At 49.7% G+C, this 22,941-nt stretch overlaps 1 protein-coding gene across 1 annotated transcript in view; it reads left to right on the top strand.

Annotated features, from left to right (window-relative positions):
* RPS6KA2 (ribosomal protein S6 kinase A2) overlaps positions 1-22,941 on the top strand; it is a 259,047-nt gene that overhangs the window by 173,398 nt on the left and 62,708 nt on the right. The window contains exons 5-6 of the mRNA XM_081829387.1: positions 19,722-19,838; positions 20,499-20,685. Of these exons, the coding sequence (XP_081685513.1) occupies positions 19,722-19,838; positions 20,499-20,685 (304 nt within the window). The remainder of the gene's footprint in view (positions 1-19,721; positions 19,839-20,498; positions 20,686-22,941) is intronic.

Genomic DNA, 22,941 nt, shown 5'->3' with positions numbered 1-22,941 from the left:
GCAGAGCAGGGAGCCCAATGCAGGACTCGATCCCAGGACCCTGGGATCATGACCTGAGCTGAAGGCAGTCGCTTAACCAACTGAGCCACCCAGGCGCTCCCAAGTGTACTTTCTTACATTCAACTGGAGTCCTGGGAAATGGACCAAAATTAGTCATCTTTTTCTTATTTCCCCTTTGGGTGTTTGCTCATCTCGTAGACAGTTTTCCTTTTGGTTTTTGAGTCACTCTTCTGATGACAGTCTCCTTGTTAATCATTTGTGCCCAGGGCCGCAATACTGAGGTTATGTCCAACGTGCAGCGCAGTGGGGAGCAGGGCGGAGCTGGGCGGGGGGGGGGTTGGCGAGGACCCAGCAGGACCCGGAGCACGGTTCTCCAGTCCTGCTTCAGAGAGAACATCAGATCTACCACTATGGATGTGGCTGGAGTCAATCCAATGTCATAATTTGTCTTCAGAGGTAGCAAAAAGGTGTTTTGTGAAGGTGCGTTTAGAGGACCCCTGATGGTTTAATAGTTTACCCTGGTAGCGTTAATTCATCCGAACCATTCTGGAAGCTCCCAACTCTTTGGACTAACAAGTTCCTTCAGTTTACATTTGCCGTCTGTTACATAAAGGGGACTTTTCTCTTGTGAGTCACTGAAATCGGCGGGATGGTCCCGTTGGCTCAGTCTGCTGTCCGTGGTGTGAGGAGCCTGGGTTCTCTCCAGCCCCTGCACTGCGTCCGGTGGGCTGCGTGAGTGACCTTGGGCTGGCCCTCAGCTTCTCGGGGCCTGGTTGTGTGCAGGAGTGAGGCGGGAGCGTGCAGATGGGAGGCAGCCTCGCCCTCTCCCTCCAGCCTCCAGGGAGAGAGAGCCCCTGCCAACAGGCCTGGGGGCCGGAAGAGAGCAAGACGCCTTTTCTTGAAAGGCTTGTGAGACTCCAGACAGGGTTGGGCAACGCTCAGAACCGACGAGACTGGACATAAAGTCCAGTCACGTGAAGTGTGAGGGTGCGGGGCGGGTGGTAGAGAGCCGCCGGGAGAATGCCGTGATCAGCCCCCGCACTCTCCCTCCCCTGAGGTCCCCGAGTCATCCCGAGACAGAACCACCGGCCCTACCTGGAGGCGGCATGTCTGGTGCCGACAGTGTGGCTGCCGAGTCCCGGGGCCGTCAGCAGGTGCGGGAGGGAGGAGGACCCGGCGGGGCTGAGCCCTGGACGCTCCCGCTCGTCCAGCTGGTATGCACACTTGTGCGGGGGTCCCTCCGGAGATGCCAAGAAACAGCCTGAGAACACTTCCAGGGAGAATGTTCTGGAAATGACGCGATGTAGGCTTAGCCCAGCGTAGTACAATGATGAAAAGGAAGGCGGCCTTATCTACAGTCACGGACAGTGATAAGGCCTAGGACATTGGGTTCCAGGAGCCGAGGAATAAGTCGGTTCTGACCTGTGCACACCCTGATGGTATTAGAAGTTGTCCCATACCCCAGACGTAACTTGCAGGTTAATTCCCAAATTCTAGTCTGGGTTTATGTGAAAGCGTTTCCACTTTTTATCCCTCCCCCAAGTTCCCAAGGCTCATGTGTCTCTCTTGAGAGGTAGTTACGAGAACTGCATGGCAGTTTAACACCAAGTCAGGAAAATGTCCCTCCTGGTGATGTCCCTGCCTGGCTTCCTGATGGCTCCTGAAGTAGTCCCAGGTGGGGCTAGATCCATTTGGCAACCTGCGTCCTCGACAAGACCTCAGAGGACACCGTCTGGGAGCTCAGCTTCATCCGGCTCATGCCGGTTCTCCCGAGGCTGTCCTACCCGCTGCCCGATCTGGTGCTGGACTTCTGGGGCTGAGAGTTCACCGGCCCATGCCGTCAGCAGCTGCTTGAAGTCTAAACCCTCTGGGGCTGGCTGTTCTCTCCTGCAAGATGCCGGCCCAGCTAAGGAGGGAACGTGCTGAGCGCTCGGGGAGGGGCCGGCACCTTCTGGGGGCGTGCAGGTCCTGGGCAGCACGTGAGGCTAGGAGGCCAGGCTCGCTCAGGGAGGCCTTCTGGACAGAAGGCGGGGCAGGACCACCACTGTCATTGCTGGGAGTGACTGCTGGCGCAGGTGTCTGCATCCTGGGGGCCGATGAGCCAGAATAAGACACACACCACATGCCTCCCGAGGGAAGCTGGAAACAAGACAAAAGCACAATGCAAAGGGGAATTCAGGACTTTAATTTTAAAGGCAGTTTCTTCTTGTTGTCATGACGGTCTTCCAGCTTGAAGGGTGAACTTCTCTCTCCCCTGTCTGAATTCAATGACTTAGAATCCATTGTAAATGTAATTATTTAGGGGGGGGATGCGGGGGGAGGCAATCCCTCAGCAGGTGGCCGAGCACCTCATTCAGAATCTGCTCTTCCTACAGGCCCAGACCTGCCAGACCTGCCAGGACCAGTCTTAGGACTTGTGAGCTTCTGTACGAGTCCCCTGTGACCTGTTCACCTACGGTCACTGCTCAGATTCACTGTAGCATGAGCGTGAAATCGGCTTCTCTTAAGCACATCTCCATCGTTTAAGATAGTTGTACTGTAGAACATGAAGTGAGCTTTTGGAGAACACCAACTTTCCTGTTTTCGGTTTAATCTTGGGGATTGACTTCAGGAGCCTAGAGAAGAATAAAATCTGTTCCACGGTTACACAGGAGGCGTTTCCTGTCTCTTCAAACCCGTGATACTAAAGTGCTGATGGCTATAGGCAGTCTCTGCCCACTTCACAGGGACTTGAAGCAGGATGCAACCAGCAGAAGGGTGAATTACTCCAAAAGCAGTCCTCTCCCACTTTATCCAGGAGCCTTTAGCTGACTGCTTTGCTCCCTGCTGTAGGCTTTTAATGGGGAGCTCAAAGCAAGTCTGTTGGTAAGTCGTTAGAATGATCATCTTTGAAAGCCTCTTTACAGCCCACACGTGGACGGCCCAGAGATGAAAAGGGGATGTGTAGGGCAGACCGTGAGTGCCCCGCGTGATACAGCGGACAGGATCAGCAGGAGCCGCCTGTAGGTGCCAGAGCTTTGCGGGGTGAGCTGTGGGTCCTCCGGTCCCACTCCCTCAGCTCGCAGAGGCATGGCCGTCCCATCCCACCGGGGCCTCGGACTTGGAGAAGGTCACCCTTTTCCTGCCGTAAGGCCTGCTGGGTACCCACGAGGAAGGCACGGTTCTCGGACAGAATGTTCCTGGGTCAAGCCAGTGTAGTATATTTGAGCCCAGACTGCTGCAGAAATGGGTAATTCCGTGGGGTGGTTACTGAACGGGTGGTTTCTGCTGTCACTCGCACTGTGAGCTACACAGGGGAATATTCGAGGAACAAGAACTCTCTCGACTCATTTCAAAATCAGGCTTGGTACGTTACCCGGTTTATCTTTGTAAGACCCGGGACTGCTCTTCATTGGGTGGCCCTGAGCGCACCTGCCGTGCATGCACGTGTGTGTGTGTGCACGTGCATGTGTGCGTGTGCATGTGTGTGTGTGTGCGTGCGCACGTGCGTGTGTGTGTAAGACTTGCGGTGACGTTGCCGGTGGGGTCGTGGTGCAGAGTCTCCTCGGCTGGACGTCGGAATTCCATCCTAGGTCAGCTTTGCCCCGATGGAAGCTCACACCTGTTGGCGTGCTTGAGGTCCGGTGCCACAGGGCAGCGTGTGACCTTAGGACCTCCGTGAAGGAGACAGGGTCCTCACTGTCACCGGCGTGCCTACCTCTACCTCCTCATGAGATGAAGCCTGGGGACTCGTCCTGGCTCCTCGTCTCTGACCACTCTCTGCACCTCCCCGAAACAGGATGTACCTCCGGAGCGATGAAACAGACGCCTCGGGATTTCTGTTCCCTCGGCAGCTCCTGGCCCCGTTGCGGACTGTGCACATCCACTCTAACAACTGAAGGAAACACGGAAGCTTCGTATCATGCTCCGCTTTGCAAAGCTGCCTTGCCGTCCGGGAATACGGTAGTCACAAGGCTTGAAACAGAAGTTAAGATTTGCACAACTCATGAAAATTTGCAATGCTCTTACTTGGGGAAAGGGCCAGTGGTAATTTCCCGGGTAACCGTTATTTGGAAGGTTTGAAGGGTAGTAAGAAGAACACATTAGGCTGTGGGAAGGAGGGGCCGAAAGCCGAACTGAGACTGTATCAGTTGCCGTAGTGACGGCAGTTCCAGGGACTGCGCTGGATCATTCCGTACGGTCCCTCCGTGCCCCCCACACAGGCCACGGTGCAGTTTCAGCCGCCGCTTCAGGGCAGCCTGCTGGCGAGAGCGCATCCTGGCACCCCCGCCCGTGGCGCCCACGAAGGCTTTGACCTAACCCGTGTGTTTCTCAGTGGAGCGCAGTTCTGGGTGAGATCCAAGAATACATGCAAACCTCAGTGGGATTTGCGCTCATGGTCCAAAGCTGTCATTCTGGGAAAGAAGAGCAATTTGGAAACATTGAAACACAGATGAAAGTAGACTGGTTTTCTTTTTGAAAATGCAGTTGCTGCAGAAGTTAACCAAGTCCATTCAAAGCAGCACCCTGTGCTTGGCTCAGTAAGAGTGGCAGCAGCAACGAGATGAGCCAGACGGGTGACAGTGTGACAGTGGTGTCCGGTACTGTTCCCCGGGAGGGGTCTGCACTAGCAGAGCTGTCCCCGGGCTCCTTCCCACTCTGCCTGAGACGCTTGCGGCTCACCAGAGGTTTGCCATTCTGTTCCAAGGACCTTCTGAGCATTGTCTGGTAGCAAGGAGTTTAACCACACATGAGTCAGTGGCCAAGATACCTACAGCATATGAGTTCAACTGGGATGATTTTATTTTTTATTTTTTTAAAGATTTCATTTATTTACTTGAGAGAGAGAGCACGAGCAGGGGGAGCGGCAGGCAGAGGGAGAGGGAGAAGCAGAGCTGAGCAAAGAGCCCGACACGGGACTCGATCCCAGGACCCTGGGATAGTGACCTGAGCCGAAGGCAGACGCTTAATGACTGAGCCACCCAGGCACCCCATTTTTTTTAGGATTTCATTTATTCTACTGGGTGAATGTCAATTCAGCAGTATTGTATCAGTGCACTCCTCTGCTAACGGGACCACTCAGACTGTAGACTGTTAGTCGAGCCTGGTAGATCACGCGTCCTAGCTTGACCTCAGGACGGACAGACAGCTGCCGAGCGCCTGCGGTTGCGGCCAGAACGGAAACGCAGGGACTGTGTGGTTGGTCCGTCGCTGCTATTCCATCAATGAAGACCTACTTTTCCTTGTGCATGGGAGATGACAGAACTCATACACCTCGATTCAATCGACAGGGTTTTCTGAGCAAGTTTTCATCTCATTATTCTGGGGTAAACACTTCACTTTTTGGCATATGACTGCCAGAGCTTCAGAAGAACTTTAGGAATTTCTCCACCATCCACTAGGTCTGTGACCAAGTGTGTGATCTAGAAAGGCAACAAGATACTGCCCGGAATTGTGGACCGTGGCTGAAGCGTTTTGGTGAAACCAAGCTAGGATAGGCTTTTAAAAACTTTCATGATTTCTTTGAATTCAGAAATTCTCTATAACGTAGGTGATGATTCTACATGTGCAGAAAGTTCCAGAGCCCATGTCTGACGCCGTAAGTAGGTGGGCGTTGTCACACTGCACGTGTGGTTCTGCAGACTGATGCTCGGAGCAGGACATCCTACGGAATGCCAAACAGGGGGGCTTTTGCTACACGTTGTAAACCACCCAGAAGGCATTCACTGCTGCCTCTACACTTACTGAGTAAACACAGCATTGGAGGGTACCACCGAGAACAAAATGGGTGTGTGCACAAAGGCACTCCGATGGAGGAGTCAGCTGAAAACGTGCTCACCCTGCACGTAACCTCTAATTTCTCAGAGAAGCGTTCGCCACGTCCCTGAACTGCTTTCATTGGGTGACCAGGAACTTTAGGCAGGTGAAGTCTGTCTACTGGGGGGGTAAACTTTAATTGTCCGGATTGCTCGGTGGGCCCTACGAGGGATCTTTTGATTCTCAGTTTTTGGTATTCTGCTGAGGGCAGTGAGCTGCTCTGTCAGCATCGGAAAGGATGTGCTATGAAAACTGGCTCAGTGTGTCACCTCCATAGAAATGCTTCGTCTGTGCTCATGACATTGGGAATCTGTCATTTACAGCTCCTATTGGCAAAAACTAATGCGTGTGTAGATTTCAAGGTAGCTTAATGCCTTTTGATTGCATTGTCTTGGGCAGGTTCTCCCAGCTCCAGGCTCAGGTGGGGGGGCTGCAGGGTATGTGCTGGTGGGGCATGCCAAAACTTTAAGTTCTATCTGTTTTGTTTTTCAGCAGAACGCTTCGTAATCTTTGAAAATGTCAACTAAGATGGTTTAAAAACCAAAAGAGGGATGGTTATTCAGCTAACTTCTTTGAATGAGGTTTTTGTCCAAAACTTTTGTCTTTTCAGCAGTTTTAGAAACTGGTAAAAAGTAATCTGCACCTTGCCACTGAAATTGTTAAAACTGCATTGTGAAGTTCACGATCATTTTCTGTCTGGATTCTATTTGTAAGAATGATCACGGTAGGAAAATAGAGTGTATACAGCAGACCTGCTCCATGAACCGTGTTCCGAAACTCTGATAACCGAATCAGCAGTCTTCTTTAAGGATATGTGCGATGATCTACTTTTGACAGGAAACTGGAAAAATAGCCAGGACCAGAGTATTGGCAGAAATGGTTCTCCTCCATCGCCCCAAGTACCGAATCCCGCCTTGGCCTTATATCCGGGAAGGCCACTTATGTGGAACCGTCCCTCAGAGACACAGGGATTGCTAATCCCCCCCACACACACTGCAAAACCGACCGCGCTTGATTTTGCTTGGATTCTACTCATGACTCTTCAGGAAAAAACGTAAACTCTTCGTATTTATAGCTACAAACCTATTTAGGAGAAATTTATCACACTCCTCTTGGTTGTCTGATTAGCTATAGCAGATATTCATCTCTAATCTCACTTTTAAACCAGCTTTTTGTTTGTTGGTTTCCAGTAAAGTTCATACCACCCATCCCCAAATACCTGGCAACCCAAGAAAATCATCTGTTAACTCACTGGCCACCTGCCAGGCTGGAAAGTATGTGTTGGTCTCCATATAGCGCACGTTTGTGTTTACCATCTGCACCCTGATTGGAAATTTTGTGTTAATCCAAAAGATGAATCCTGCATGTTGAGTATAAAAATTTTAATAGCTTTAAAAATATTGAGCCTTTCTTTTTCACCAAATGGCAAGTTTATTCTTTGCATCCAGAAATGGTATCCAAAGTACTTAATGCTGGCTTCTGTCTTTTTGTTTTCTTGCAGCAAGATTTTATTTGCTTAATTAGCTCACAGTTAATTTTGCCTAAACTTCCCATAGTGTTTCAGTGTTGCTGGATAGGAGAGCAGTGGATGAATGTGGGAATCTCACATAGACAGTTGGTAAGGTGACTTTACTGTTTTTTAAATTTCCTTACATAGATGGGGTCTTCTTGATCATTTTTATATTTCTTTATAATGAAATTTAGAAAGCAATGGGAAGAAAATTAATCATTTACAGCCCTCCAATACTGCTACCGTTAATACCTCCAATTATTTTCGGGCGCCTGGGTGGCTCAGTTGGTTAAGCGACTGCCTTCGGCTCAGGTCATGATCCTGGAGTCCTGGGATCGAGTCCCACATCGGGCTCCCTGCTCAGCAGGGAGTCTGCTTCTCCCTCTGACCCTCCTCCCTCTCATGCTCTCTTGTCTCTCATCCTCTCTCTCTCGCAAATAAATAAAATCTTAAAAAAAAATACCTCTAATTAGTTTCCATAAATATTTTTCCTACACATCTTTTAAATATCATGGTAACCATCATGTACATAAAATTTATAGGCTGCCTCCTTTGATGTACAGTCTTATAATAAGACTCTTTCAACGTTGCCAAATGGACTTCAAAATCACTTAACAAAATTTTTTTTATTCTGAAATAATTATAGAGTCGCAGGAAGTTACAAAAACTAGTACAGAACTCCTGTCTGCCCTTCACCCAATTTCCCCTGCTGGTAATATGTTGTATAACAATACTACAATATTTTTTTTTTTTTAAAGATTTTATTTATTTATTTGACAGAGAGAGACACAGTGAGAGAGGAACACAAACAGGGGGAGTGGAAGAGGGAGAAGCAGGCTTCCCGCCGAGCAGGGAGCCCGATGCGGGGCTCGATCCCAGGACGCTGGGATCATGACCTGAGCCGAAGGCAGGCGCTTAATGACTGAGCCACCCAGGCGCCCCAACAATACTGCAATATTAAAACTAGGAATTTGGCATTTGGTGCCATCAACAGATTTTCTTCAGGTGTTACCAGTTGTATGTGTGTGTGTCTGTGTGTAGTTCTATCCAGTTTCATCACATATGTAGATTCACGTAAGTCCCACCACAATCAAGACACAGAATTCTCACCTCCACAAAGATCCCTCCTACAGCTCTTTTATGGACGCACATAACGCTACCTCTGGCAACCACTAATATGTTCTTTTTCTCTGTAATTTTGTCATGACAAGAATGACATACAAAGGAAATCATATAAATATAATCTGTAGAGATGGGCTTTTTTTACTCTGCATAATTCTCTGGTGATTCATTCGAGTTGTGTGTATCGATAGTTTGTTCTGTTTTACTGCTGTGTGATGATCAGTCTCAGCTTGCTCAACCATTTACCCCTCAAAGGACATCTGGGTTGTTTCCAGCCTGGGTGTTACAAGTAAAGATTTTTGTATGAACAGAGGCTTCCTTCCTCTGGGATTACTGTCCAAGGATGCACTTGTTGGCTTGTCCCGTAAGTGCAGGTTGCATTTTGTAAGAAACTTCCAGACTGTTTTCCAGCGGCCATACCACTGGGAAGTGTGTGAGAGATCCAGTTCCTCTGCACCCTTGTCAGCACTGATGTTATCACTGTTTTGTTTCTTCTTGTAGTCATTGATAGGTAGGTAGCGATATCTTATTGCAGCTTTATGTTTCTCTGATGGCTAAAGATGTTGAGTATATTTTCATGTGGTTCTTTGCCATCCATCTATCTTCTTTTGTGAAACAACTATTTATCTCTTTTGTCCATTTTTTAATTGGACTGTTTGTTTTATTTTACTGTTGAATTTTGAGAATTCTTTATGTTGTGGACACAGACTTTCACTGGATGAGTGCTTTGCAAATGTTTTCTCCCAGCCTCTAGCGTCTCTATTCATCTTCTTCGCGGACTCTTTGAGAGCAAACGTTTTAAGTTTTGATTAAGTTCAATTTATCAATTTTCCCTTTTAGGGATCATGCTTTTGCTGTCATGTCTGAAATTTTTCCCCTAGCTGTAAGTCCTGAAGCTTTTCTACTAAACATTTTATAGTTTTATGGTTTACATTTATATCTCTGATCCGTTTTCAGTTAATTGTTGTATAAGTTACAGGATTTAGTTCACATTGCTTTTTTTCTTTTTCTTTTTTTTCCCTTGGACGTCCACTGCTCCAGCACTCTTTGTTGAAAAGACTCCTTCCTCCATCGAATTAACTTCCCATCGCTGTCCAAGAACAGTTGGGTATAACTGGATGGGTCTATTCCAGGGTCCCCCCATTCTGTTCCATTGGCCCCCGCATCTGCCCCTCCCCCAGTACCACACTCCCTCGATTACTTTAGCTACCTTTTAAGCCTTCACATGGCTTCAGTGATTCCTCCCACTTGGTTATTCTTTCTCAGAATTGTTTTTAGCTATTTCTGGTTTTTGGCATTTGCATTTCCATTTTAGAATGAGCTTGTCTATACCTACAAAAAGCCTAGCTTAAATTCTGATAAGAGTTGCGTTATAACTACAGATCAATTTTTGGAGAATTAAACTCTTCACTGTGTTGAGTCTTCTGATCTACGGACATGGCATCTCTCTCTGTTTACTTAGCTCTTCTTTGATTTCTTTCCATAGCATTCTGTAGTTTTCAGCACACAGCGACGGTTGTCTTTTGGTAGGTTTTACCTAAGTATCCCATTATTCTGGGAGCAATTGTGAACAGCACAATCGCTTTTAATGCCTGCATACAATTCCATGTGGTAGATGTATCATCATTTACTGAATTCTTCCGAGTTTGCTGGACATTTAAATTGTTTCCCATTCCTTCATCCTTATATATTAAAAAAATACATTGTAACAAACAACTTCCTATATTCAGATTTTATTTATAAAGTCTGAAAACTGAGATTCCTGGGTCAGAAGGTATGAATGCACGTGCTCTGGATAGACCATGGAATTTGTGTATGGAATAAAAGAAGTCTGCAAATAAGACCAGTGCTTATCTATTCATGGAATTTTCTTTTCTGTTCACATTTCTTTCTCTTTTAAAACATGGATTTAGTGGCTCTTTAGATCATTTCTTGCATTGTAGCTGATTATTTTCTATCACAATATAAAATTCTTTACAGGGCACAACTATTATTTTCCCCAACACATGACCTCATCCTGCGTCTTTGTCCAAATGGCAAATGGTGCTGCCATTATTCTCCCCAAGCAAGGTGGCCCCTTACAGTCCTTTTGCAAATTATTCCTATCTGAATGTGAACAATGTTATCAATTTGAAGAATTCATTGTTATCTGCACCCTACAGATTCAGCTTGGCCGGCCCTCGTGCAGATTCCAGGCACGAGTCTGCCCAAATGTCCAGTGCCCCCCCCTCCGGCAGGGAGAGCTGCTTTGCACCTCTACTTTCAGAGGAAGGGCTGGGAATGTCGGTATTCCAGGATAAGGCTTTTCCAGTCGGAGCAATCAGTCTTAACTATCGCCACGTATTTGTTGGACCATTAAAAAATCTGTTACTTAAGCCACTTTTTCTTCGTGGAAACCAAAGTGGCTTTCTCTACACAGGTTTGTTTAGAGACACCCCACCAGCCTGTCCCGTGCTCCCTCCCTCTGCTCGCTCCACAGGAGAAGGGGCTGTTGCCCCGAGCCCCACATCTTTCGATGGACATCTAAGCCCATGTTTTTTGCCCACCAGCTCGATATGCGCCCTTGACTCACCTTTTAGGTCTGGTTTGCCAGTGAGTGCTAGAGAAACTGTACTTTCATTACGGTTTGTACCTTTGACTTAAATGTTCCCCAGGACAGATTTACAGTCATGATCTTCTGCATCTATCAAGAAAGACACCAACAATCCATGTAGATGTTGATTATTCACATTATCTTGGAGAATATTCTTTGCCCTTTTGAAGATTTGAACCTACCCTCTGACTGGTAGCCCCAAATGTAAGTTCTTATGGATGGTGCTGGAGAGCCGTGGTTCCATACCTCAAGTTTTCTTTTGATGGGAAAAATAAGTGAAACCCCCGTAATGACACTCGTAGATTTGTCTTCTGCCTATAACAGTGTAGTCCGGCCACGGGACTGTCCCCTTTTACTAGAGAAGGCACAAGAGCAGGCCATGATCCGTCGTGAGAATGGACACATAGCTGTCCGTCCGGGTGGCTCCGTGCACCCTGGGCAAGGTTCGTGCCCAGGCGTAAGCAGGGGACCCAGGGCTGTTCACGGACTGTAGTTACAGAAGACTTGAAACAGAAAACAGCCTCGTGTGAGTGGAAGAGTCGTGCGGGTGCTGAGCTGCCGACCACTGGCTGATTCAGCATTTCCTTATTCTGCTCCGTCAGGAACATCAGGTTTTTTTGTTGTTGTTTGTTTCTAAAGATTTACTTATTTATTTGAGAAAGAGAGAGAGTATCAAACATTTACAAAATGTTGATTTTGGGGAAAAAACTAGGATATCAAGTCAGAAATACATAAATAATTGGGGCGGCTGGCTGGCTCAGTCGGAGGAGCGTGTGGCTCTTGGTCTCGGGAGTCGTGAGTTCAAGCCCCACATCCGGTGTAGAGATTATGAAAATTAAATAAACTTTAAAAAATAAAAAAGAAATACATAAATATTTGAGCATTGGAGAAGGTGACAGATAAATGAAATATTCCCTTGCTAGAGAAAGTATGATGCTTGTCCCACTAAATACCACTGGGATATGACGTAGCTTCCTTAGTTATACTCATCCTGTGGGTTATCATCACGCAGGTTTTTCATTTGGGATTTTAAAGCCTATGTTTTCTCTTATCTCTCAGTATATCTTTCTCCGTACTACACATCTCAAACCCAAAGTGAAAAGGTTCTGAGGAAGAGGAAGAGAAACAGCGTGGTGATAATTGTCTATTCGGTGAGCACCTGGTGGTGTTCCATCACCCTCTGTAGGTCTTTACTTGGCGCTATTTTTAAAGTTGTGCTAAGGAATAAGGTCATCAGCCCCCTTTGTGCACGCATCCTGCTGCCCCAGAACAGTACCATCCCCACAGAAAGCTGTCTGTTCCTTGAGGAAACTTCTCTGTGTCTGGACCTAAGGCGTCGTTTTCCATCCACACCCAGTTTTGAGGCTCTTTGGAGACTCCTTGGTGCATCTGAATAAATTCACCCGCAGATAGCGATGTTCTTGTCTTGTGTTGGAGGTGACTCGTTAGAAAGCACATCACAGAAGGCAACTTTCGAGAAGAGGTGGGAAGAGCCCAGGAGCCAAGTGTAGAGTCGGACGGCCCCCAGAGCCCCGCGCCTCGGCCTCGGACACTGCTTCCCCAGGGGGCTGCGGCGGGGGGGCCCACCGGGACGATGGGGAGCCGCAGCCTGCCTGCCAGGACGCCGTGGCCCTCAGGCCCCACAGCCCTCCCCCGGGCGAGGGAGGCCCTGCAGAAATGCCACTCCGGGGTCTGTGTTACAGTCCAGCCCTCGGGGAGTCCGACTTGTGTGGACTGAGATTTCTACGAATGGCTGCAGACAAGAGCCTCTCGGAGGATGGAAGGGAAGGTGATTGGAGGGGACAGCAGGCGATGGGGGCGAAGAGATCCCGCCCGGTGAGGGGGTGGGGCTCTCACTCAAACACAGGGGAACACTCGACAACCGGAACTAACCGGAGTGCAGGTGGTCGAAGGCCGGATTTGGGATGGAAGGCAACGGGGATTGGTTCTGCGGCATCTCCCACGCTTCCTCTGTGTCCTTCACTTCGTCTGCCCTGACATCCTGTACAGGCGCCCTGTCCTGACCCAGTGTCCCTGGGCGTGAGCTACCACGGCAACCGCACCTCTGTGCTGCCGCTCTTGGGGAAGAAGGAAACGCAGCGTTCCAGGATGAGAGCAAGCCGTGGGCTGTGCGGGTCAGCGCAGGTGCCCCTCCTGCCCACAGGTGCCCCTCCTGCCCGCACGTGCCCCTCCTGCCCGCACGTGCCCCTCCTGCCCACAGGTGCCCCTCCTGCCCACAGGTGCCCCTCCTGCCCGCACGTGCCCCTCCTGCCCGCACGTGCCCCTCCTGCCCGCAGGTACCCCTCCTGCCTGTCCTGCAAGCACTGGATCAAATAAACCTGTGCTTCCTGCACTGGAAACGACCAGGGTGGGAAACAGATCTCGGGCAGCTGAGCACATCTTTCCCCTACTCGGGTGTCTTGTGTCCCACTCCTGAAATTTCAGAGCTTCTACCTGCTGTCTCAACATTTCACCAGGTTTTCCTTTCTCTTCCCAGGCCCTCGGCCTTCCTGCTCGCCTCCCTCCGGCGCAGTTGTAGATTTCTTCCTAAATAAAGCCATCCCTGTTTTGTCTGGATTCCAGCAAGTGCCATAGGACTAGCTTGATTTCCACTCGTGTTGGGAGGGGTGCCCTGTACTAAGTGGCTCAGCTTATTTTTAGCCCCGGGGAGATGGAGAGGAAACTCTCTCTAGACATCGTTTCCCGAGAAATGAATGGGACAAAGGCAGCCAGCCTGTCCCCACACCCCGGCGAGAGCAGACTCTAGCCGAGGCGCGTGCAGGGCTGCTCACACACGGCCCAGGCCTGCTCGGAGGGCCGCCATGCGGCCTGCAGGGTGGGTGCAGGCCCCTGATCCGCTGAAGGAGCCGCCTGACCTGTCCGAAAGGAGGGGGTCCTTCTGGTTCTTAGAGTTTGTGGTTCCGGTCATCCTCATGTCATATTAGCACGAGGAACAGAGCCACCCACCCTGGGGTTTTTGCAGTGAGCTGCATGTCTTCATGGGTCCAGCAAGCTTTGCTGATAACAAAGACCCCAAACCTGCACAGACGGTGCAGAGCTCCCAGGGGAAGCTCCCCACTTCCCACCCCACCCCCGGCCATCCCTCCACCTTCCAGGGCTGTTTAGGGCATCCCCTCTGATCTTTACCTTCTGGAGGAGGCACAGAAAGCTGTGGGGTGGCTCTTCTCTCCACCCCGAAAGCATTCCTGAACTTCTGTTTCTAGCAACACCCTAGACTGTGAGTGTCAAGCTTTCTTGCTAAAAAGTCAATAGTACTGGATACACGATCTTTCTTAAAATATGTAAATACACTAGTGAGTTGAGAAGTTAGTAGCAAATATTCAGAGGCCAAAACCTGTGTTAGAGGGAGAACCTGGAATAAGAGGACAGTGGAAGTGGACTGTCTCCTTGATGGCAACTGACACAGCTGCTGAAGTTGAGGTGACCTCATGGCCTCACAGGGCAGGGGTGCTGGTGACAAGTCCCAGTGGACCTCGTGCCCACCCCTGCATGAAGGAAAGCCTCAAGGAGGACATGAGATGCCATGTCCCCTCAGATGGCTCTTGCACACATTCAGCTGCCTGTGGTGGGCCTCCAGAGTCGGAGTCCTGGGGAGAGGTCCCGTCTGAGGTCGGCATAAATCCCCAGGACGGGTGGGGTCCAAGGGGGGGCGATCACAGGGGAGAAGGCTAGGGACTGAGGTGGGTGTGGCAGGATGCTGGGAGGCAGAGAGATAAGGAAGGAGGAACGGAGACAGAGAATGGGGAGGTAGGAGGGTCCCAGGGAGCAGGACATCCTGGATGCCAGTGAGGAAAATGTCCCAAGGAAGACAGAGAGGCGGGGAGCTCGGGGATCTGACCCCTGGGGTTAGCACCCTGTCATGACTTGGTGTGAGGTGGTGGGAGCCGGATGCCAGTGGGTAGTGGAGTTACCAGAGACCCTGAGTTTGGAAAATCCTTTCAGAGTTGTGTCTGCACCTGGTGAACTTGGGGGTGGGGGGACAATGAAATTTTTATTTTCACTGAGTAGATAGAGCATCCACATAAGCTGGTGGGAAGCACAGGAGGGGAAGGAGTGCTGGTGTGAGCAGGGAAGCTAAGTGAAACCCAGTTCTGTGTTCCGAGCTAGGACCCTGTCCTTCACAGATTCCAGGCCTTGCCCCCGCACCCCGGGATCCGCACACTTAACCAGCTCCTAGCTCCCCCAGGGGTTCTGAAGGACTTGCTCCCAGAGACTCAGAGGCTAGGTCCTTTCCTTGTTCTTTTCTACACTTTTATAAACCACCTGTTTAATCCTCCACTCTGTACCCTGCATGGGAATTGATATCCCACCTGGGAATTGGTAATTTCTAGAATGAACTCTCCCCCTGTTCTGGAGGTGAAGCTAACACTTGCCCAACTTTTATTTTCTATGTCTTTATCGTTAATAGTTCACAACTTTTGATTTGCACGTGCTTTTCACAAATATTCTCCCTTCAAAAATGACATGAATAACAGATGTTTCGGGACGGAGGACATTCTAAGAAAGTGACCTCAGTGCAGGGAGGAGGGGACAGCTGTGAGGTGCCCCCCCCCCCGCCCACTTTCATCACTCTCTGCAGCCACCAGCCTCTCACGACCACTGCTGGGTACCTGCCCATGAAGCTCTGTGATCCGTCAGAAGTTCAAAAACAATTCAGCAGGCACTTAAAAAATTCATTGTCACAAATTATCTTGTCACATATTGATGTCATTTAAACAATTTATTTCTCTAGCTTTTATCTCTCTCATTAGAACATTTTTGAAATCCTCTTGCTTGTGAAGCAAGGTACCACTTTCTCCCCACCAAATTTCTCAAGTTATTAAAAAAAAAAAATAACCCATTCACAGGAATCACACTAGAAACCAAATGTTTAATGCCATATGTAGAGCATGTAGGGACAGAGTTTATTTTCTGAAAGGAATAACATTAAAATCCACAGAGTTCTACATAAAATGGCCTGCCTGATAACAAAGAAAAGGCATTTATTTCAAAATGACACATGGGTGATATTATAATTCTAGTTGCCCTTTAGGGCAGTGATCATCCAGAAAATAGGACGTTCCATCCGGAAACAAGAGCAGACATGCCTGGACATGTTCCCCTCCCTGCCTGCATCTATGCACACGGGCCCCTGTGGTCAGCACGGGATCAACCTCCCCTCCCCTCCCCTCCCCATCCCTCCCCTCCCTTGCCCTCCCCTCTTTCTTTCTTTTAAGTTCTGGGGAAAGAGAAAAGCAAAGTATCCTCAGGCGAATTCAAGCCAAAATGTCACTACAAATGCAAAACTCTGAAATCTAAAATGTGACACTCTTGGTTCCTTAGGGATAACTGAGAGTCTTTGCTCTTAAAGACCTTAGTGATTTCACGTGGGAAATGAACCGCATTGCAATGTGATCAGGGAAGAGAGTTCTGAGGTTTCTGATGCCATTCTCGGGGGTGAAACTAGCTATGTGCTTTGGGTACGTTTGCTCTAAATTCTTGGACAGCAAGAATACACAACACTTGAAATGTTCTGAGAGATTTGTTTGTAAGCCTTTGATTTGAAATGTTAAGAAGGTAAACTTCTGAAATGGAAGGGGGCGCGGTGGACAGGGAGGAGAAGTCAGCTTCACCGGCTGGCGCTCCAGGAGCGGGGACGTGGTGGGAATGTCCAGGGACTGGGCACAGCGGGCTCCCACTGTAAGAATGCCACCTGACGGCGTCCCAGCGGGTTGAGTGACCTCACTTACCGCCACTGTGGGCCTCTGGCTCTCCACAAAGAGCAGCTGAAGAGGAGGAATGATCTGGAATCGTCATGAAACACACATGTGCTGTGAAGTGTGATTGGAGGCCAAGCCAAGAGTGCACGCCCCCGTTGTCCCCGGGCTCCTTGGCCATCTGAGTGGACACTGTCCCTCTTCCACTCTGCGCCCATGACAGTGTTGAATTTGACTCTCTATTCAGCACTGTGACTGTTGATGTGTCCCTTACCAAAATGAAGTCACAGAAAGACGGGATTCAGGAAATTATGACCTTGTTCGTAATGCAGGTGCGAATTACCGCGGCTGCGTGATGGAAGTTCATTCAGGAGGGAAATCGGAATTCTGGGGGACTCCCAGCGGGCTACGCCGTAGGGAGAGGGTGGTCAGTGGGCCCACTGCTGGAAAGTGCTTCATTAACAGGAAAGGGGCACTTTGTTCTCACTTAAGTGACCAATCATCTTCCATCTCTTTCTTCAGTTGACAAGTCAACAGCAGGGAAGGATAGCATCTATGTGTCTATGGGGACTTGGAGAAGTGTTTTGAACTTCGGCTTTGGCCTTGTTTTCTGAGTGGGAAATCAAAGTCTGCTGCAGGCCCACAGAGTGCAGTCTTTGTGGGAAACCAGGCACCACGGTGAAGCTGAGGGTCCCGCGGTCGCTTTCCCTTCCTGTGCTAAATGGAGACGTTCCTTCCAGAAGCTGCTCGGTCTCCTGAGCCTACAGGGTCTGCAGGTCCAGGAGGCTTGAGGCCGAAAGCGGGAATGTCTTCAACTGTGACCTCCACCCCAGACTACAGTCTAAATATAATCCCCAATTGGGTGACCTTTGCCCCCGAGCCTTACTTATTTATTCAAGAAGTGATCACAAATCAATGACATTCTAATTGGTTTCCTAACTGAGCTCCTAGGAACCTTAGGAACTGATCAAAAAGAATCCATTTTGGCTATTTTCATTTGTTTCTGTTCACAATTAGAAAAACCACTGTTTCTACAAAAATGGCAAATAATCCTCAAAGATGTAGAAATTGGAGCGTTCTCTTAACCATGGGAAGAGAAAAAGCAAAACATTCCTGCACAGGCTGCTGACCTGCAGTGAGGTTTTGCGGCGCGTACGACCTTGGTCTACTTTAAAGGTGTCCAAAACTGGTTACGCAGAGATAAAATATAACAATTCGTAACTTTTGAGAAACCGAAATCTCCGTACATTTTAGAGAGACCCCTGTCATGTAAATTACTGCTATTAAGATTTCACTTGAAAAGAGCTGCTCTTCGACTAACTCCAGGGAGAAGGGGTGGTGTCCCTGAGCCCCGGGAGTGGAAACTCATCTCTAACACTTGTAGCTCTGGGCCTGACTCGGACTGAATCTCTACTTCAAAACAATTTCTTAAGGAATGAAAGAAACAATGAGAAGTCCTGAGTGCCCAGAACACAATGTGCTTGTGATTACTGGGCGCTATTTTTAGATGAGCTTTTCAGCCAGCCCATTCTGCTGTTTTTCAACACCTCGCCCGATGCCAAGATGGTAGAGCAGGGGTGAATGCTCGGATGGAGGGGCTGGAAGGGGAGTCCCAGAGAAGCACAGCGAGGCACTGAGCAACAGTGAGCCTCTACTGTCAGGAAAAACGCCTCTTTCCCAGCTTCCCAACTTCAGATTGCTGGCAATGGGTGAATTCACCCTGTTGTAAGTGAAGTGATGCATCTGTGGGGACAGGAAATTCTCTGACGAAAAATCGTAGTGATTTCTGTCCATGTCAATTTAAAGAACAAGGACTTTTTTTTTTTTTTCCTACTGGGAAATCTTGCTTCTGGACTGGCAGAAAAAATCTTGTCTGACTGCTTCTTCTGACCGTTAGTCTCTGGGAGACCAACGGAATGCACTTTGCATTAGCTCTGGCAAAGGTATCCTTCAGGAAGGAGGAGGAGGACACACATCTGCGTTTCACAAACCACGGCCACGTAGGGAGCCTGTCAACGGCCCTTTTCAGCACAGCCCCGCTGACATTGAGACAGATCTCAGAGGTTCATTCTGCCACACGGGTCCCATAATCATCCCTATTCCAACTTTTGCCCAAACTGTTGGACACAGAATGGATTTTGTGGAGAGCTCCTGACGAGTCCTTGAGATGAGACCAAATGACAAATATCCATGTGGAAAAGAAGCAAGCGAGAGCTCCCCGGCCTGCTTCCTGAGATAGGCACAGAGAAGGATGATGGCATAAAGCTCTGTGATGTCCCACGTGTCACAGTACCACCCCCCGCCCCGGGGAGGGTACCCTTCGTCACCAGGAAATAGAGACAGCCTGTCCCCAGAGACAGGAGCCTTTGCTACTTTTTCCCAGTTTACTGCCCCAGCCCAAATCCTCTTATAATTCCTAATTAACTGAAGCTCCCAAAGTCAAGCTTTCCTTGTCTTGCCCATCCCTGACAGATTTGTTGTTGTCCCTTTGTCTATAAAGAGTAAAAACTGGGGGCGCCTGGGTGGCTCAGTCGGTGAAGCGTCTGCCTTCGGCTCAGGTCATGATCCTGGAGTCCCGGGATCGAGCCCCGCATCGGGCTCCCTGCTCAGCGGGGAGTCTGCTTCTCCCCTCACCCTGTCTGTGCTCTCTCTCTCTCTCAAATAAATAAAATCTTAAAAAAAAAGAATAAAAACTGCCTGCTCTGGTCATTTCTCTAGGTCTCAGCTTCGTTACTGGGCCTCTGTGCACATGGAATAATACTTTGATTTTTTTTCTCCTATTAATCGGTCTCATGTAAATTCAATCCTCAGTCCGGCTGGAAGACCTTGAGGGTCGAGAAGAGATTTTCCCTGCCTTCACTGCGGTCCTCAAAATCCATAACACGACCCAGCGTGTCGTAACTTCAGTGTAGGACGGGAGTGTGGTGAATCCAGAGGAGCCTGCTGATGGGTGTATTCACCATGTACCACCGCTCTCTTGCAGGAGGAAGGCACCGTCAAGGAAATCGACATCAGCCACCATGTAAAGGAAGGCTTTGAGAAGGCCGACCCTTCCCAGTTTGAACTCTTGAAAGTTCTAGGACAAGGATCCTACGGAAAGGTAAGTTGGAGCTTTGATTCCCTCTGAGTGAGTCTCACACACTGTGGCAGGTCCCCCATGCCAAGGCGGAGAGCACTTGAATGTCGGGGGACGTGAGCAATGGCTGGGTTGGCTCGTGAACATGGGAGCCGTGGCCCTGAGGCCGAGGGAGTGAGACTCACGGGCAGCCCCCGTTTGCGGGGTCCCGTATTCAATGCCACCCACACGCACTTTGCACGGTTACGATTCTGTCACACGCAGCTGTGCGAACCACAATGGCGTGGGCCCGTGAGAATACCCCACACCGTGGCCTTCAGAGTTCCCTAGGCCTCTACCCAACATGACCGTGAGGACGGTTCTTGACCTTGAGCCAATGCCTCTCCAAAAGCGCAGACTCAACAAGAAGGAAGAAAGCAGCGCCCTTCGCGGCCAGCATGCGACTGGCACTCGGGAGTCAGAAGGCTGGGCCTCGCCACCGGCCTCCTCTCCTCAGCTGTGCATTTCTCTCTCTCTGAGCCTCAGTTTCCCTCTCTACACAATGGGGATGGCATAAACCTTGTGGTTATTCTATGACTGAAGAAGACTGGATCCCACCCAGCCGTTGTCTCAGCTGTATCTACGCACAGAATCGTGCCCTTTCTGCGTCACCGTCAAGGTGTGGTGCAGGCTGATCCCTCCCAGGATGAGAAGTGCTCGGCCCTTCTCTCGGGCCACATCCCAGTCCGGCAGGATGCCAAGGGATCCTCAGTTACGACAACGTGGGAGTTCTTCCATTGCAGTGCTGGTTCCTCCACGTCCCCGTGTAACAGTGAGAAATCCATAGACTCTGAGGGCGTGATTTCTGGAATATCGGGGCCTGAGAAGAGCAGTACAGTCCTTCCCTGGGGCACAAGCAGAACGGCGGCCTGGACCTGTAAAAGAGTCGTTTTGTGTGGAACGTGGACATTCACCAAATCTCTCCGTTCTTCGGAGGACTTTGTGCCGAGATGAAATCTAGCGTCTGTTGATTTAATGCACAACTAATAATGCATTAATGATGTTCTGGAAAGTCTCTTACACACCATGAAAATTTGATGGCTTGCAAAACTTATCTTTTGGCCTGCGTATACAGTAGTCTTTCTGTTTTGTTTTCCACTTTTGTACGGCCACATGGGAAGGAGGTGTATACACTGATATATATACAAACACACTCGTTTGGAACCACACCAAATTTCCAATATTCACAATTTCATGTCCTACAGAAATGGCTTTTTAATGTGGATCATAAGGTATTTTTGGAAGCAGGGAATGAAGACTTCAGTGTCTCACAGTGTAAGGAGTGTTACTAAAAGCATAAGGCAGAGCCTATTTATGTGGTAATGGAATAGCGGCTGTTAATTAGAAATGTCAGAAAAAAAGAGAAGGCATCATTCTTTGTCTAAGAACTAGGATTTCGGAATAGAGACAAGCAAATTCACAGACACTCCCCACGTGTTGTTTCCAGAGCACATTCTCCGCCGAGTGGTCTTCGTCTGCAGTGAGGGCCCAGGCGTGGGTCCCTCCGACCTCATTGCGGGCGCCGCCCTCCACCCCTGTCTCCAGGTCCTTGGGAACAGACCCGTGGAACAACGTTTCTGAGCCCGACTAAGACACGCGTCTGGGGCTCTAGGGGTCTGTCCAGAAACTCGACTGGACAGAACTTGCCCTGGAAGGTGCCCTCCTCCAAGACCTAGGGTTCCACATGAAAGGAGAAAAGGCTTTGTCAATTCCCTCCACATTTCAAATTTTGAAATTTAATTTTGCTTTAAAAGACCATTCTTGGGAAAACAAGTGAAGTAACAACTGGTGTTTGGCGGACTGGTTGGCACGGTCCCAGCCTACCACACACCTGCTCTTCGCATGCACACCGAAGCCGGCGTGCTTACGGCCCCGCAGGGAACCAGAGCACCGGAAGTAACAGCAAGAGGCAGTAACCACGCGTGCAGGGGTTCTAACCTCCCCTCACTGCTTGACTCAGGCTGAGTGTGGAGCCAGGGCCACTGGGCAGTGCCACCCTGGCCCCGGAGCTGAAGACCAGGACTCCCGGTGGATGGGGGTTGCCCAACACACGGAACAGGGCTCTGGAAACCTCTCGGAAGTGCCCTGCGATATGTGGAGCCAACATCAGGTGCTAGAGAGCTACAGATACAAATTATATTTGTCCACGGGAGGCTTCTGTTGGGAATTTTTTATAAAAGCAAAACTAATGACGAGGGGGAAAGCGCATGTTCTAAGACTGCGTAGTATTTTATTCTTCATCCGTGACTAAAAACTGTATGCCCTTACGCAGGAGTTATCTTGCTTTTGCTCTCTAGAAAAAAAAGGCAAGACTAAATGTTTGCATCCTGCAGAAAGCTCCTGTTAGAGAGATTTCACTTCTTGCCTCTTCACCCAAGAGCAAAGAGAGTGAATCTGGACTCTAGCATTCCCGGGTTGTATTCACCTGTTGCTGGGCTCTTCCGTTCACCTCTCCCTGGGCCCCTCTGTTCACCTGTCACTGGGCCCCTCCATTCACCTGTCACTGGGCCCCTCCCCTCCGTTCACCTGTCACTGGGCCCCTCGGTTCACCTGTCACTGGGCCCCTCTGTTCACCTGTCACTGGACCCCTCCGTTCACCTGTCACTGGACCCCTCCATTCACCTGTCACTGGGCCCCTCTGTTCACCTGTCCCTGGGCCTCTCTGCTCACCTGTCCCTGAGCCTCTCTGCTGACCAGTCACTGGGCCCCTCCATTCACCTATCACTGGGCCCCTCCATTCACCTGTCACTGGGACCCTCCATTCACCTGTCACTGGGACCCTCTGTTCACCTGTCAATGGGCCCCTCTGTTCACATGTCACCGGGCACTCCATTCACATATCACTGAGTTTCCTCCATTCACCTGTCCCTGGGCCCCTCCGTTCACCCGTCACTGGGCCCCTCTGTTCACCTCTCCCTGGGCCCCTCCGTTCACCTGTCACTGGGCCCCTCCATTCACCTGTTACCAGGCCCCTCCGTTCACCTGTCACTGGGCCCCTCTTGTTCACCTCTCCCTGGGCTCCTCCGTTCACCTGTCACTGGGCCCCTCTTGTTCACCTCTCCCTGGGCTCCTCCGTTCACCTGTCACT

This window comes from Leptonychotes weddellii, chromosome 8 (genome assembly GCF_054177405.1).
Source record: "Leptonychotes weddellii isolate Sample4059 chromosome 8, ASM5417740v2, whole genome shotgun sequence".
In the NCBI taxonomy this organism is placed as follows: domain Eukaryota; kingdom Metazoa; phylum Chordata; class Mammalia; order Carnivora; family Phocidae; genus Leptonychotes; species Leptonychotes weddellii.
This window is presented reverse-complemented; position numbering and strand designations above follow the sequence as displayed.